At 37.2% G+C, this 15,933-nt stretch overlaps 1 protein-coding gene across 1 annotated transcript; it reads right to left on the bottom strand.

The window, feature by feature from the left end:
- Positions 1-1,603: 1,603 nt before the first annotated feature.
- Positions 1,604-11,513, bottom strand: LOC105928249 (alpha-N-acetylgalactosaminide alpha-2,6-sialyltransferase 1). The gene is made up of 9 exons (XM_012865416.3): positions 11,198-11,513; positions 10,795-11,068; positions 10,389-10,551; positions 7,794-7,956; positions 6,324-6,462; positions 6,142-6,245; positions 4,899-4,982; positions 4,178-4,277; positions 1,604-3,002 (listed from the first exon to the last, which is right to left on the bottom strand). Exons 1-9 carry the CDS (start codon positions 11,296-11,298, stop codon positions 2,796-2,798), a joined length of 1,335 nt encoding a protein of 444 aa, XP_012720870.3. The 5' UTR covers positions 11,299-11,513; the 3' UTR covers positions 1,604-2,795.
- Between the last annotated feature and the right edge of the window lie 4,420 nt (positions 11,514-15,933).

Here is a 15,933-nt window from a genome sequence, read left to right as displayed (position 1 = left end):
AATTATTTTTGGATAGATGGTAAGGTTGAATGCAAGCTTACTCCCAATTGTGCAACAGCCAGATAGTTCAACATTTACAAAATGATAAATGTTCATAATATGCTCACACTTATAATCGGATGTGTCTTGCGCTCATACCTTTGCATTTACTGTCTGCAATAAAGATACTTTAGTTTGGGAAGAACTAATTTACACATAGGCATTACGTCAAGTCAAGTAAAGTTTTTATTGTATAGCACATTTCAAACAGAACTGTGGTTCAAAGTGCTTTACATCATAAAAACATCATAAACACGTCAAAACAGTCACCGGTCGTGAGACCAATAACAAACATTAAATTATATGAAGTGAAAACATCAATACACATCAAATAAGTTGGTCAATGTTCCTGTCATTATGGGTCAAAAGCAACCCAAACAGGTGGATTTTCAGTCTTGATCTAAAGGAAGTCAGTGTTTTGGCTGATTTGCAGTTTTCTGGAAGTTTTTCCCAGATTTGCAACAACAGGTCTTTAACATATTTTGGTGCTAAGCCATTCAGTGTAAACTAACAGAAGTATTTTAAAGTCTAATCTCTGAGCCACAGGGAGCCAGTGTAAGGACTTTAGAAATGGGGTGTTGTGCTCTATCTACCTGGTTTAAGTGAGAACACAATGAGCAGCGTTTTGGATCAGCTGCAGTTGTTTGATTGAGTTTTTGGGCAAACCTGTGAAGACACTGTAATCAATAATCAATGCGACTACAGATAAATGCATGGATGAGTTTCTCTAGATCTAGTCGGGACATCAGTCCTTTAATCCTGGAAATGTCCTTCAGGTGATAGATTTCTGACTTTGTAACTGTCTTTATGTGTCCTTTAAAGTTCAGGTCTGAGTCCATCGCTACACCCAGATTTGGGGCCTGATCACTAGTTTGTAGTTTTAATAACTGGAGCTGCAGACTGACTCTAGTTTGTTCCTCTTTAGGTCCAAATATAATAACTTCAATTTTATTTCTGTTCAGCTGGAGAAAGTTTTGGCACATCCATGAATTGATTTGTTCTAAGCATCCGTTCAGTGCATGGATGGGTTCAGAGTCACCTGGTGACATTGTAATGAAGAGCTGTGTATCATCTGCATAGTTATGGTAACCAATCTTGTTTGTTGTTATTATCTCAGCTAGTGGGAGCTTTTAGATGTTGAATAGAAGGGGTTTAATGTTTAAATCCTATTAAAAAGTCCGGACTTTGACCAGGCCACGCAGTGAAAGAGAAATTTCTGGATGAAGGAGATTAAGGTATTCATAGGTGTAATTGTTACTGTTCATTGTACTGCTGCATAACCTGGTTGTTCTTGAGCTTAAGGGGTTGGCTTAGGGCGCGGCAGTGGTGCAGGGCTAGAACAAACGATCCATGTTTCGAGGCCACTAGTGCCACATAAAGGGTTGGTTTTCCTTACCTGAAGCAGAGATGTCACATCAATGTGAGCTATTTTTTTTTCAAAGTAGGCTGACAGGAAAGGGGGTTTGAGAGAGGGGGTAAGAAATGTGTTAAAAGACCACAGGCTGGAATTGAACCTGGGTCGTGCTCGCTACCCCTGCGCCATCGGAGCACACCCCATGTCAATATGTGAGCTTGTTGGAAAAGTAACTCCTCACAGTGGTGGAAGTGTGACAGCAATTACCTCTGGACTGCTGCTGTCTCCATCTCTTCCTTAGTGTTAGTCTCAGGCAGATATTGTCTAAAGTCTGTTTGAATCTCATTTACACTGGGTGGAATAGTGTGTTTTAAAACTGCCTCGCCTTGACCCACATGTACTGAGAGAACAGCCATATTGGTGGCAAAGAGGAAGCAGCTCTTACTCGGTTTAACCTCAAGGTTGTGCTGTGTGACTGGTAATGGACTCCATGCGACTGTGTGACATGCAAGCCATGCAGCACAAGACAGACAGAATTTAGTTCAGGTGCTAAAAACCTCTCAGAAAATGTTCCTGCTGCATATATTGCTATACTTTTTTTGTAAATTTCAACATAATTTACTTATTTGCATTTATTCTAAGCATTACCGCACAGAAGTTCAGTGACGATAGTATCTGAATCTCAATGCCTTAGGCAAGCATCAACCTCCTGATTGTGTATTGAGGGCTGAGTTGTGGATAAAGATATGAATTATCGCAATGTTGCCTCCCCAACAAAGGTTTGACACAAATTATCAAAAACATGCAAACACCAAAATTGTCTCTGGGAGTCACAATATGAGTTATTTGGGATGGTGCCTAATTTACATGATAACATAAAGGGTTTAAATATTAGGCTGCAAACCAATCTTCTTGTTTTCATGCTTATTTACGGATATGTGACATAAAGAAACTAACAAAATAACTAAATGTTGCTGAAAAATGAATTTAGTTGTAACCCAGAAAAACATGGAGCCATATATTAGTTTATTAGTTTTGTCTATTTCAAATGTGTTTGGAAAATAAAAGAGTAAAAGAACTAGGAAAATATAAAAATGTATAATTCACATTGATTTCACGCGTTTCACGTCATGAAAGAAAACTTCATTAAAGAAAGCTTTTGCTAGCATTTCACATTATTGTGTAATTAGTGAATCTGTAAATTCTGAGCTATTGTCTCATCCAAATTTCATAATGATAAAATAATGACAATACATATATTTGATTCAAGTTAATTTTGACATAAGAATATCCTTCAAGTTAAAGTATAATTATAAAAAAAAAAAAAACAACAGCATACATTATATTTTCTGCAGATGGAAAACAAGCCTCCTTTCACTTTTGATGCCGTAACTTCAATGAATCAGGAATCCTTTTGCTTTTCAGCTTCTTGTGATCCAGTTCTCTGATACAGCTTTAGTATTTTTTTGCCATCAAAGCTCTTCCACAGATCCTTCTCCAGAATCAGGTCATGGTTAATGTAGAAAATGACTTCGCTCTTCTGAAGCTTTTCAACATAGTAGTTGGAGTATTTATAGTAGTCTTCTGTCATGAATCCATATGCACTCACCTGCGGATGGATATAGATTTAACAATTTTAAGTTGAAAGAAAAAAAAAAATCCTGGATGATATGACATTGTTGTTTAGTATAAAGGTACTTTTTGAGACAACTGCACAAAAGCTGATAGAGAAAGAAAGATTTGTACACCCAACATCTAAAGCTCTTTCTATCTGGATGTTATAGCTGCCCAGGTGGAAAGTTGTTTAGGGTTAGGGATGGGTTGAAAATGCTAGAATAGTGGAGGTAATTTTCAGGTAATAACAATAAGGAAACGTTTGGAAATATGAGTGTAATATATTGACTAATAGAACCAAAATAACTGTAAGCAAGCTTGCTAGTTTGGATATTCAGTCACTGATTTAGGTGCCAACAGTCAAATTCAATAAATCAGAATATTGTTGAAAAGTTCAGTTATTTTTGTGACTCAATTCATCAGGTGAAACACATAGAATAATTACACACAGCCTGATACTTTCAGTCCTTTTTTTTTTCTGTTGGTTATGATCACTTCCAGCGTAAAGCTAACAAAAACAGAACATTTAGTCAGAATATTACATTAAAAAAAAGAATCAATTATGTGCAGAAAAGTGGGCTCAATTAAAAGTATGTCTACTAGACAGATCCATGGAGTGAAACTGTGAACACTAATTGTAATTCCTTGCTACAGATTTTCATTTGGGTGTAAGTCTGGGCTTTTTTATCATTTAACACATGCACATGCTTACATATAACCCATTCCACGGTAACTCTGCCTTCATGTTTAGAGTTGTCCTGCTGGGAGGTGAACCTCTGTCCAAGTAGTAGGTATTTTCCAACTTCTAACAGGTTTTCTTACAGGCTTGTCCTGCATTTAGCATCATACATTTTCATATTGATTCTCAGCATCTTCTTTTAGCCCTAATAAAGGAAAGGATCACCACAGCATGATGCTGCCACCACCATGTTTCAATAGAAGAACTGTTATTTAGAATAATAGTTAACTGTTAGTCCCCCCACCCTCCCCCATCACTTGGCAGTAATTTTTGTTTTAAATCATTAACACACAGCACGTGGTTTTAAAAGGCAACTGCATTGTTCACGTCACAGCATAGCCATAAAGCCCAGGTAAGATGAAGAGGGAACTGTTGCCAACAATGCATGGTGATCTGTTGCTCCCTTAAGTTGCCGATGACGGTACACTTACTGTGTCGCAGGTGTGCAGAGCCACAAATAGAGTGAACGCCCCATTGGTTGGTCGGAAAAGTGCCCAAAACTCTCCGTTAAGAGTACTTGAATTTAAAAACCTGTTGGTAAAACAAACAAAGAAATAGTTTGGATTTATGTGCTGTATCCTCTGTTCAGTTTTAATTTCTAAAACTAAGCTAGTGGGTTTGAAAATGGTAATAAAAAAGCAGTGTAAAAACTATTTGGAACTGTTTACAATTAACCTTGGTGAAGTTTCGAAGTTATTTGGGTTGGGGGGGGGGGGCACGTTTAAGTGATTAACCAAGACACATTTAAATGTAAGATTTGTGGGATGGTTGCAAAAACCCCTGTTACATCAACTTTGTTCTGTTTCAATCAAGTTCATAATTTTTTTTAGTGTCAGAGATGTTATTTAAACTAAGAACGTTATTAGGATCTAATTTATCTGACTACAGTTCCGGTTTTCACTGAAATGCACTTGGAGTTATTTTTTTTTTTAAACAATACAATAGTTTTTGATTCTTTTTGGTACTACATTATAGTAATTTCCTTCATCTTTAAAGTTTTACTTCTGAAGTTTTTGTTCTGATTTTAATTTAAGTTAAGTAAATATATGTGTTCTTCTGAATGGGAAAAAATAGAAACATATATAAAACTTCTTTAAAGTCTGAGTTGTCGCAAGATAGTATGGTATCTGGATAGGACAGACCAAAACTGACCTGTTTCGAACATATCGCAGGAAATCCTGGTGCAGCACATAGAAGCGGTTCTCACTGAACTGTCCTGAATAATAACGTCTGGGTCTGGATGGAGAGAGCAAGACATTGGTTGTTTTGGAGGAATATAAACTTTATCTAAAAAAGAAAGTGTCTCCACAGGGACAACAAAGCAACAATTCTACTCTGTAATGTACTTCTGTGTATCTTTTTTCTTTATATTTGAAGTACTCGTAGATGAACTGACATTTTGGATATTTTTTTATTATTGTTTGAGCATTTTACTTTTTTTTTTTTTTTTTTACATAATTTCTGCTGTTTTGTTATTCATGCAACATTCAGATTAGGGGTGAGGCATGTTAAGAAAAACCCATTTCATGTAGAGGCTGCCTTGTCCCATTTACTCAGACTGAAATGAGTATAGAAAGAACAAATACTTTCCCCAGCATATTTGCATGATTCAAAAGAGTATGAAATGTAAAGTTGCTAGTTTAATTGCAACAATACATTTTGAATGTACAATAAGTGTATCCTATGGTTGGATGAACAAAAGCATTAAAAAGCAAAGAGACAACACTTCAGTTTCCGGTAAAAGTCAAAGTAAAATTTGCAGCACATCATCATAATGCAAATTGTAAATTGTAATTCAGTCATTAACCAAAACTTTGTTTGAATGGTAAACCTTTGCTGTAAAGCACTGCTATTTCCTAAAATGTGATAAAACAAGACAAACTAATTAATTGATACTTCTCCGAATTACTTTTTTTTTATTAATTTTACCTCACCACTAAAAGTTTGACTGTATACATTGAGGAAAATCCTAATTAAATTCTAACTTGTGCACCTATTTCTTACTTTTAAACCTCATTGAAGTTGTATGTTGTGTAATTGGTCCACTGTGAAAGCTGAATGCTCTCACAGTGGACCAATTATGCATCACTGAAACCCCCAAAATAATATGACATCCACATCCATGATAAGTCAATGTAAACTTTGAAGTGAAACTGTAAATTCAATTTGCTGTGAAAGGAGTGCCATGTTCAAACGTCATACAATATTATTTATAAGGCTTTTTTAATGTCGTAATCTAACAACATCAATACACACAACATGCAAAGTTTTAGAATTGGATCAATAAACATTACAAAAAACGTCCAACATATTTTTTTTCAATTAAACTTCATAAATTGTTTCTAATTTTGCATGCATTAACTGCAAATAAAGTCCTTTACTCCACTATACTCACTCTTCCTCCTGAAATTCACCAGAGGAAACTTTTTCTCCTTTGAGAAGAGCCTTGAGCCACTGAAAATCCCTTAAACCCTCAGGAATCATGACATACTTAATTCCCTGTAAGGAAGAGGGAAATTACTGAAATATTTTTGTACTCTGTGAGAAACATATATCTAAATTCTGTCATTTTAATACCTCATCATGTGGGGCAGATTTGTATCCGTATTGCTCGAATATTCTAGGAGACGCCGTAATTGAATGGGCAGTGTGAACATAAACGGATGTTCTTTTCCCCACGTCTTCCTCATAGCCGTCAATCACCGCACCATTCACCCTGTCACACAAACAAAATCAGAAAAAAACACTCCACTGAGGCTACAATTTCAACATTTTAGTACACACATAAGGATTATCATGGTTAGCAGAGGGCCAGAGTTTCTGTGTTTCGGAGGGACAGTTATTTAAATCAGAAATCTATACAGCTGAATCATTTTATGAAAATTCTGCAGCTTTGAGTATTGATGAGGATTGTGTCAAACTGTTTATTTTTAATTGATTATAAGCATTTACTAATATAAGTTAGGATCATTTAACATATCATATTGAGGTTTTATTTTCCTGTTAGTTTTAAATCTGTTTCTTTGTGCGATCGGTTTTAAAGGTAAGCTTCTGAAAGCCTAACCAGTGACTGGGCCTGCAAATTAGTCTTTAGCTAGAGGATTTAAAGAAAAGATAACAGATTATTTTAAATGTCACATTGTTTTGTCTTTGTGAATGGAAATATTACAGCTTGGCCCCCAAGGTCATGAGCCTGCTCATTGGTTCCACTCTCCCCTAGTTTCCGCTATATGCCGGGGTCATTGCTTGCGTGTTTACTGTCCGGAATTGGAAATGTTTGGACTATGTGTTGTTTTTTATTATGTCTCAGGGATACGCTGCAGTCTGGTCTAGAAGGGTGCAAGATGGGGGAGCCGGTCATCGGGGCTGAAGCTGCAGCTGGGCCGTGGGTGTGATTACTTTAAATCTCTGCTCTGATTCTCAATCTGTGCTCTGATTCTCAATAAAGTTGTGGAACTTGATCAATTCACTCTTTCCTTTATTTAACAAGTGACGCAGGGATCAGTTATCAACATTTACCACAACCGTCTTTTGACTTATCAAGTAAATTTGAAATAAGATAATAAACATAGTACACAACTCTAAACAAGTCATGCCTACAAAAATTTACAGACTTTCTGCATTCATAATCTTTAAAGAAAGAAAAGAAAGCATTACGTTTCCAAATGCTCCTTCTCAATGGTAAATTGAGGGTTAATGAGGATATTGAGTTAGCACAGTTAATGACGGTCTAAATAATAGAAAAACTATTAAAATGTGATCATTTTAAGTCAGAAACATTTTGTGTTATTGGTGACACGTTCCCCAGTGGTGATTTAAGATGTTTAAGATCTCTAATATTGATTCACTTTAACAGATATGTCTCTTTAAGGGGATCTTTGTTTTTTAATGATTAAACCCAATGTTGGATTAAACACAGTAAAAATGTTCCCTGGTTTTTCATTCTACCATACTCCATCTAACCGTCTGGTATTTTGTGGTTACTTTAGAATAAACAGATTGCAGAGTAATCTCCATCAATCTCCATCGTCTCTTCTGTTTTCCTACCGAAACACGTAGTCATGAGCATCAATCTCAGCGCCAGTTTTTGAGCCATTCAGGATGCCTCCTGTTCCCACCACAGCACAGCGCACACATCCATCCCCGCCTGGTTTTGGAAGGAGCAGCGGCTCTTTCGGCTTTGGGATCAACTTCACCACAGGCATGATGTCTGCAGAGATAAGATGAGAAAGGAACATTTAATATGGGCTCCTAGAGCATGTAATTTGCTACAGGTGAGCATGATTTATGAGATGTTTGAAGCTCTTATTAACGTATGTGAGTTAACATATTGCTATTAAATTTCAAATTTTATTTAGCAACTATTTGGTTTTGACAAGCAAGTCTAAAAAAGGCAAAGTTTTGTTTTGTTTTAAGTCTGTATCTTTAAAATGTATGATGTATGTAAAAACATTCATGCAAGAAAATGTTTCCACTTTAATCCTGGAGTCTTATGTATCAGAACATATATTATCAGATCTTTCTGGGTTCTAAAATGATCTAAATCTCACATGATATGCATATGAACATTATTGTCATGAACGGAACATGCAGGACCCAGTATTCAGCCAGACCAACCTGTGACAGAAACTAAAACTATGATCAAACTCAAAAACTTAGGGATCAGGCTGGCTCAGATATCTGGAGGCAAATCGGGTCAACAGCAACAGGTCAATCAGAACAAGAACGCTGGATAAGTCTCACCAATAGGCTCGTAATAATCTGGCAGTGAGTAATGGACTGAGGCGGGCATAAATAGGGGTCTGAACAGGTGAACGGAGAAAACAAATTCCTGGTGACAAGTGGAACTAATCAAAGGAAAGGTAGTGACTGAAAGTAATGATTGGATGTTGACTGGTGGCTGAAAGTTGAACAGGTCTGACTGGTTAGTGACTGGTGATGGAGGGACAAGCAAACAGATTGGGTGGTGAAGTAAGCTGGCAGACTGCTGGCAGGTAAGCTGAGCTAAACAAAGGCTGGCTGATGTCTAAGAATAAAGTAAAGTGCAAAACGGTACGAAAACACAACCATCTTGTGACAGAAACTAAAACTATTATCAAACTCAAATAAAGATAAAACCCAAACTAAGACAGAACTCAAACTATGACAATTACAGTACTTTGGAAAAGCTGTGTGTTGGCACAAAGTATGCAGTTTTTGCTTCTATGTCAGAAAAGTAGCAGTCAGGTGCTAATTGTCAAACAGACCTGATTAATTGATCAACAGCAACAGTCACCGCCTTGATAAAGCAGGGGTTTCTGCACTTTGCAACGTTGGACCATACAGGCATGTTAGCACAAAGAAAGAAGATGGGAAAAACCCAGCAATGGCCTAAGAGCAGCTAAAAGATGCATCTTAATGAGCCACAGGACTAATGGAACAATGCTCTTTGGACAGAAAGTTACAAGCTTATAGTTTAAAATTGCAGCATAATAAAATGTACCCTTACTGGCAACTTTATTAGTTACATCTGCTGCGCGTTGGCTCAAATAGAAAATCACCCAATCACATGGCAGCAACTCGACACATTTAGTTATCTAGATATGATGAAGACAACTTGCTAAACCTCGAACCAAGCATCAGAATTGGCAAGAAAGGAGATTTAGGTTGATTTTCAACATTAGCACGGTTGGTCAGCTGGGCTTTTTACACACAGCCATCTCCTAGGTGCACTGGAAATGGTCTTAAAAATACTAAATATCCAGTGTACATGGATGTGCACATGGTAGACTGGAGTTGGAAATTACTGAAAGACAACAGCAGTTGAAATAGCTACTTGCTCCATCCAAGGTGTGCAGAAGATCACCTATGAATTCACGACTTGTTGATTATTGAAGCAGATGGGCGACAGACGGAAGACCACACCTGGAGCCCCACATCTCAGCCAAGGGCAGGAACCTCAACAGAATGCGACAACAGCAGACTGGAAAAATGTTTCCAGGTCCAATAAATCTGGATTTCAGCAGCGAGATTCAGATTCAGACGTAAACAACATGAAAGCATGGATCCATCCTGCTTCATGTCAGTGATTCAAGGCTGGTGGCGTCAGGCTGTGGGGAGTATTTTCTTTCACGCATTGGGCCTATTAGTTCCAACTGGTCATCATTTAAACCCCACGGCCCACCCGATCATTGATGCTGATCATGTCCGCCCATTTATGACTACAGTATGCTAATCTTCTAATCGCTATGTCTATCGGGATCATTGACAACATCACAAAGATCAAACCATCTGAAACCGGTTTCTTTAACATGACCATGAGTTGATTACGCTCCAGTGGTCTCCAGAGTCACCATATCTCCCTTTGATATGGATTTTCTCCCAATGAATGGATGTGCACTCAGTAAATCTGCAAAGACTGTATAATGTCATGTCAGCATTGACTAAAAATTCCTGTGCATGTTTCTTAGCACTTTGTCGAATCTGTCCCATAAACATTTAAGGCTGTTCTGAAGACCAAAGGGGCATTGAATCAGGCATTAGCAAAAAGTGCATAATAACAAAAACAACATGGTGGATGTAAAAGAGCATCTGTAACTCCTATGCATCCACTACTACCGTTCAGCAAACCTATTTTGAGATGTCATCTAAGCAAATACCTACCATCATATTTCATTTCCATATAACCAAAAGGATTGTGGAAGTGTGAAAGGCGGTTCCACTCTCTTATGTTGAAGTTATCTTTGTGCAGAAACATGCGCACGTTGGGAAGGAAAGCTCTCTGGAAGGTCTCATCCTTAGAGTTACGCAGAGACTGGACACATGTCTGAGTATGAAGAAAATGTTACATTTTGAGATAATGTTAAATAGCTGGTTTAATCTAGACATTTAGAAATGATTTGCCTAAAGCTACCAATTCAGAGACAGCACCAGAGTCAGCAGCTTTGTCAGTTTATGACGAAGTATGCAAAGAGAAAAGCAAACATGTAAAACACACACCCAGGCAGAGCTCCTAGCACTCTCCAATGTAAACACTATATCTTTCTGTCTGTTCTGCTAACATACTCACTGTTGGTCTTGGTGGAGCATCCAGATTATATATATCCTCAAAGCTCCACTGAGGAAGCTTGTCAAAGGAACTCGCATTTATGATGGGAATAGGAGTCTCAGAGGTTGTTCTCTGAGTTTTCACGTTTCTCACTGAGTAATTGTTGGTTGTATCCGTGTTTCCAGTCTGTGAGGGAAAACCAGGTAACCGACTCAAGTTTTCCTTCCTGTGTAATAATCCATCAGACAATCGGTCTTCACCTCTGGATGGTATTTTTTCTGAGAAGACTTTCCATCTTTAAGTGAGACATAAAATAATTAATGTTGAGAGAACGTATTAAGCAGAATAAATCATGCAACTCTGCTGAGTTGAGATGCATCAGGAACATCTAGCCAAATCAATTTACTTCACAAAAGAAACTTACTTACTTCCGCTTTGATAAGTTCCCTGGGAAAGAATAAGAACAAAAAAGATTACTACCATCCCTAAAACAAAAAAAACTATTTTAATATTTTTCAGTGCCATCCAGGACACGCTGAAGATCCGCTGTTCAGGAAAATCCTTTCCCACAAACTGTCATAAATAGCCACCTGTGTTTAAGGAGTACTCAGGCGCGCCTTTTAGGTGAGTCAGACAACTGCTGTTTAAAAAGTTGGGCAGGGCTGCAGCTCAGTTTTCCAAGAAAAGAACAGCATTTGTACAAAACAAAAAGAAAAGAAAAACAACGCTCTCATTCAGCCTTGAAATGTGACGAGAAAAGTTGAAGACTAAACCAGCAGAAAGAAAGGCTTCTCTGTTTGTTATTAAGTCAGCTTCACATATTCAACTGCTCTGTTAATTAATAATAGGAAAGTAACAATTTCAGAACCCAATGAAATGGTTCCTGTGCTCTCACCGTATACTTTGAACATGGCTGAGAGTCGCAAGAAGCAAACTACGTTCATGTTAATGAGAACAAGAGGAAGTCCTCAGTAGAAACAGATAAGACCAGAGTGGATTTGTGACATTTTTTTCACAAGATCCCCCTGAGTAGAGGAAGAACAGGTAAGACGGTCTTTTGCATGCACAATTATTCAAAAAGGAAACGTATGGAAACTTCTGGGAGAATCGTTGATTCTATTTTTAAATAGATCCCTCCCTGTAAATGATTCTCACACAGCCTGCCATTTATTTACCTCATCCACTGTGGGTGCCTCAACTATCTTTTGGTTAAAATAGATAATATAAAAAAATGTATAAATGTAGTTTGGATTCAGGTAAAATATTATTTAATACTGGACATTATTTTTATAGATAATTTTTTTTTAGTTTTGAGCATTTTAGAGGGTTTTTAATCATTAATATTACAACATACTTTTTATTTAAGATAGAGTGTTTTAGCCTTTTGTTTGTATATAAAGTTATTTATATAATGTTTTTGTTGCTCTATCTCTATTAAAAAATTGTTTTGTACTTTTATCTTTGCTTGCTTTGTTACAAATGTTTAAAAAATAAACCGGTCAGTGATCATCATTATTTGTTTTGTGTTTTACCCCTTTTCTATAAAAAAAAAAGTATTGATAATGGTACTGATAAAATATAAGGAGGAACGATAAGAAGTATCGTTAAGGGTAGTAGTATTGATAAATCCTTAACGATACCCATACCTAATAAATACATGAATTCATCTTGGTTATCTACTGTTCAGTTTGGTGGTTTAATATTGTGGGGGATGTTTTCTCAGAGCATCTTTGAGATGTGCTGGAATGGGAAATAAAGATTGGGAGATTGACATCATCAAAGTGCATCTGATAAATCTGCAGCAGCTGCATGATAATGGAGCTTAAGCGAAAATTCAAACTGAAGAAATTCTATTACCTACCTCCATCAATCAGAGACTCATCCGCCTCCGACGCAAGCCAATCAGCATCCTGGGTTCATCTTAAAAGAACTCTACATCCTCGTCTCGGCCTTCTCCTCAGCGAGCAAGCGGTGGCTGCGCGTGTCTGGTTTGGACTCTGTTGATCGGTTTCAACCCACCTCCATCCCCTTCTCCACCATCGTAGAAAGCTCCGCCTGGCTTTCCTACGGTCCTCCTTCAACCTCATCCCTATCAGAGTGTAATTCCTCCTGGACTCTTATGGAATTCCCAGTCACTCCTTAAAACCGTCCGGCAGAAGACCGCCATGTTGAGCCTGGTTCTGCCAGAGGTTTCTTCCCAAAGGGGAGTTTTTCCTCTCCACAGTCACTTCATGCTTGCTCATCATGGACAGTTCATGCAAACCTGTGTTTATCAAGTTGGACATCAAGCTCAAACAGTTCAGCATATGGACTGAACAAACTTTATTTATCTCCACTCCACCACCAGTTCCAGGCCTGGGGGGAAACATCCTTATTCTCATACGCCTGCTTATGCATATTGAAGTATAATTCAGCGTGAATTTTTCCTGCTGGAACTGAGCGTTAAAGTCTTAAAATATTGTATCAATATAATTCTTCTAATTGCCTTTTTTTTCTGTGTGAGTTTTTCAGATTGAAATAGATGTATGCATATGGATTCAAAATCTCAGAGGAACGTATCTTCTTGAATCTATAGCAAGAAAAACTGAAGCAAAGGTGGTCCAACCCAGTCTAGCACTAAGTCAAATGTATTAATTATAAATACTAATTTGCTCATTGATAGACTTCATTCATAGGGTTTTCTGAGGGTAGCAGAAACCCAGCGAGTAAGGCCCTCGTCATATGGTTTAAGGGCAAAAATGACATTTCAGTGTTAAGGCAGTTATGACCCCATGGCTCTTAGTAGCCTCTGTCATGATTTGGGTTTTGTTATGGTTTATGTTTGTTATTTGATTCTCTCTCCTGTCTTTAGTATTAGCTCTGGTTTTTATTATTTGTTTGTGTTCTGTTTAGTCTTAGTTTGGTTTTCTAGCTTAGGTTTGGTCTTTATGGTTATTTTGTTTCTGGATTGGTCTAGTTTAAGTTTCTGTTTTGGTTTAGTGATTCTCTTCCATTAACCATTTCTGTCATGGGTTTAGTTTCTGTTTTTAGATTGGGTTTGTCTTGATTTATCCTGAAACTGTTTTGGTTTATCTGTTTTTTTATCTGTTTATTTATTTATTTTTTTTAAATCTGTTTAATTAGTTTCACTCAGTTCACCGGCTCACTCCCTTACTTAGACCTGCCTCTGTCTCCTGCACTCTGCCAGATCATTGTTTTCCATGTCTATTGGTGAGTCTTGTCCAGCATTCCCCGTACTCTGGTTGTTTGCCTGTAGACCTGACCCCATTAGCCTTTGGAGTTCTGAGCCAGCCTGACCCCCAATTGTCCTGTTATTTTCTGACTGCCTGCCTGTTGCCTGACTGGATCTGATTTTTGTATATTAGAGCTTGCCTGTCCCCTGTTTTTGATTATTTAGTCTTACCATTTATCAGTTTTGGACTATTTTGTTTTTTGAGCTCTGTTGTTCAGTTTTTGGCTAGATGCCCATTTGAGTTTTGTCTGATCGTTTTTTCGATAATACATTTCCTTGAAATATCATCTGCTTGTCTAGCCTGAATACTGGTTCCTTCTGTCCCCGTTCGTAACAGCCTCCTTGCAAAACAGATTTTTCCCCACTCCTTTATTCACTTCTTCAACTACAATGCCACTGGTATCACATCCCATGGAAAAGTGTCTCCTAATGCTTTGCAAAAGTTTTCATGCCTTTTATTTATTTATTTATTTATTTATTTTGCATTTTATGTTATAAATCACACACTGTAGTGCTGTTTTGGTAATTATTTATGAGTATACAAGAAAAATGAAAACATTTGCAAATACAGATCTGCAAAGCTGCTGTGCATATGTATTGAGTCAATACTTTATAAAACCAGGTGTGGGGCATGTCTATCAGCTTTGCATATCTATAGACTAACCACATACGATTTTACTTTACAAAATAGCTCAATCTCAGTTAGATTGAATGGAAATATGAACATTTATTCTTGCAACAGAGCATCAACACATTTGCTTTTAACCAAACAATCATTGGTTTTAAACATGGGTAAATATTGTTTGTTTTAATAATTTGAGGATACAACTTATTAGTTTTGGACCCAAATATATCTGGCTAATGACACAGCATGTGTTAGAAGTTCTTTTCAGGAGTTATCATTCATTCATTATTGGCTTAAATTTAATTAATTTTGGACTTAAAAGACATGTATTTAATCCAATCCTGTTTATGAGGGGAGAAGTTATTTAGCAAGCCACTTTATTGATTTTTATAAACTATAGGGTTATGTTGGCACATGTTAGAATTTTATGGATGATGTTTAAGCAAATCATTTAATCTACTGTGGGAGGACTAAAGTGAGTTGCCTCATCTAAACACTTATAAAAGGTTGTAATCTCTTCCAGACAAAGCATGTATGTTTGTTGAAAACCAGACAATCCTGCGTCCAGCTTTTTAGTCCAAGTGTGTCAGCTTTTATTGGGTATCACAGTATTACTGCATGAATCATCCTTCCATCGTTAAACTAAAAAAACATAATAAGGCTGACTATTAAAGATTTTATGGCTACTACATAAAGTGGTAGAACTAAGTAAACTGTCTGAGATCTAATCCAATAGTCACTCCTTCATTCCTACGCCATGATTCAACAGAAGCCATCCTTACCAAAGAAGCAGGACGTTAATTATCCCCTCCACAGACTGAGCTCAATGGTTTTGAAATAGATATAATAAACAGTAATTATGTCTTCTCCCTGCAGCTTCAAATTACATAGAAGTTTATAAAAGGTATATTAAAGTCACTTGGACAAAAGAAATTGTGGATGTTTTTTGTTGAATTTTTTTTATTTTTATTTTTTCTTCATGAAGTTGAAATGTTGGGAATCCAGTGAAAGAAAGTTTCAATTCTTCAAAGGGGAGCGCAACAGAAAACATTTGAGAACCACTATATCCACAAATTCATGCACGTTGGGGGTGGGGTTCGGTTGGTGTAACTTGGCTTTTGCCCAATGACCACTGAAGATTAGAATGTATTTATTTTGATAAATGTTGGATTGCTCCTTCAACCAGCTGAATGGACCGGCATTGCACAGCAACAGGTGGGGGAGGAGCCGCAGTGGACACTAGTCTCCTTCCAGCCTGGAAAAACTGATCACTTCTACCCTTTCTGTAGCATGTAATTAATAT

This window comes from Fundulus heteroclitus, chromosome 10 (assembly GCF_011125445.2).
Source record: "Fundulus heteroclitus isolate FHET01 chromosome 10, MU-UCD_Fhet_4.1, whole genome shotgun sequence".
Classification (NCBI taxonomy): domain Eukaryota; kingdom Metazoa; phylum Chordata; class Actinopteri; order Cyprinodontiformes; family Fundulidae; genus Fundulus; species Fundulus heteroclitus.
Note: the sequence above shows the minus strand (reverse complement) of the source record. Positions and strands in the feature narration are given on the sequence as shown.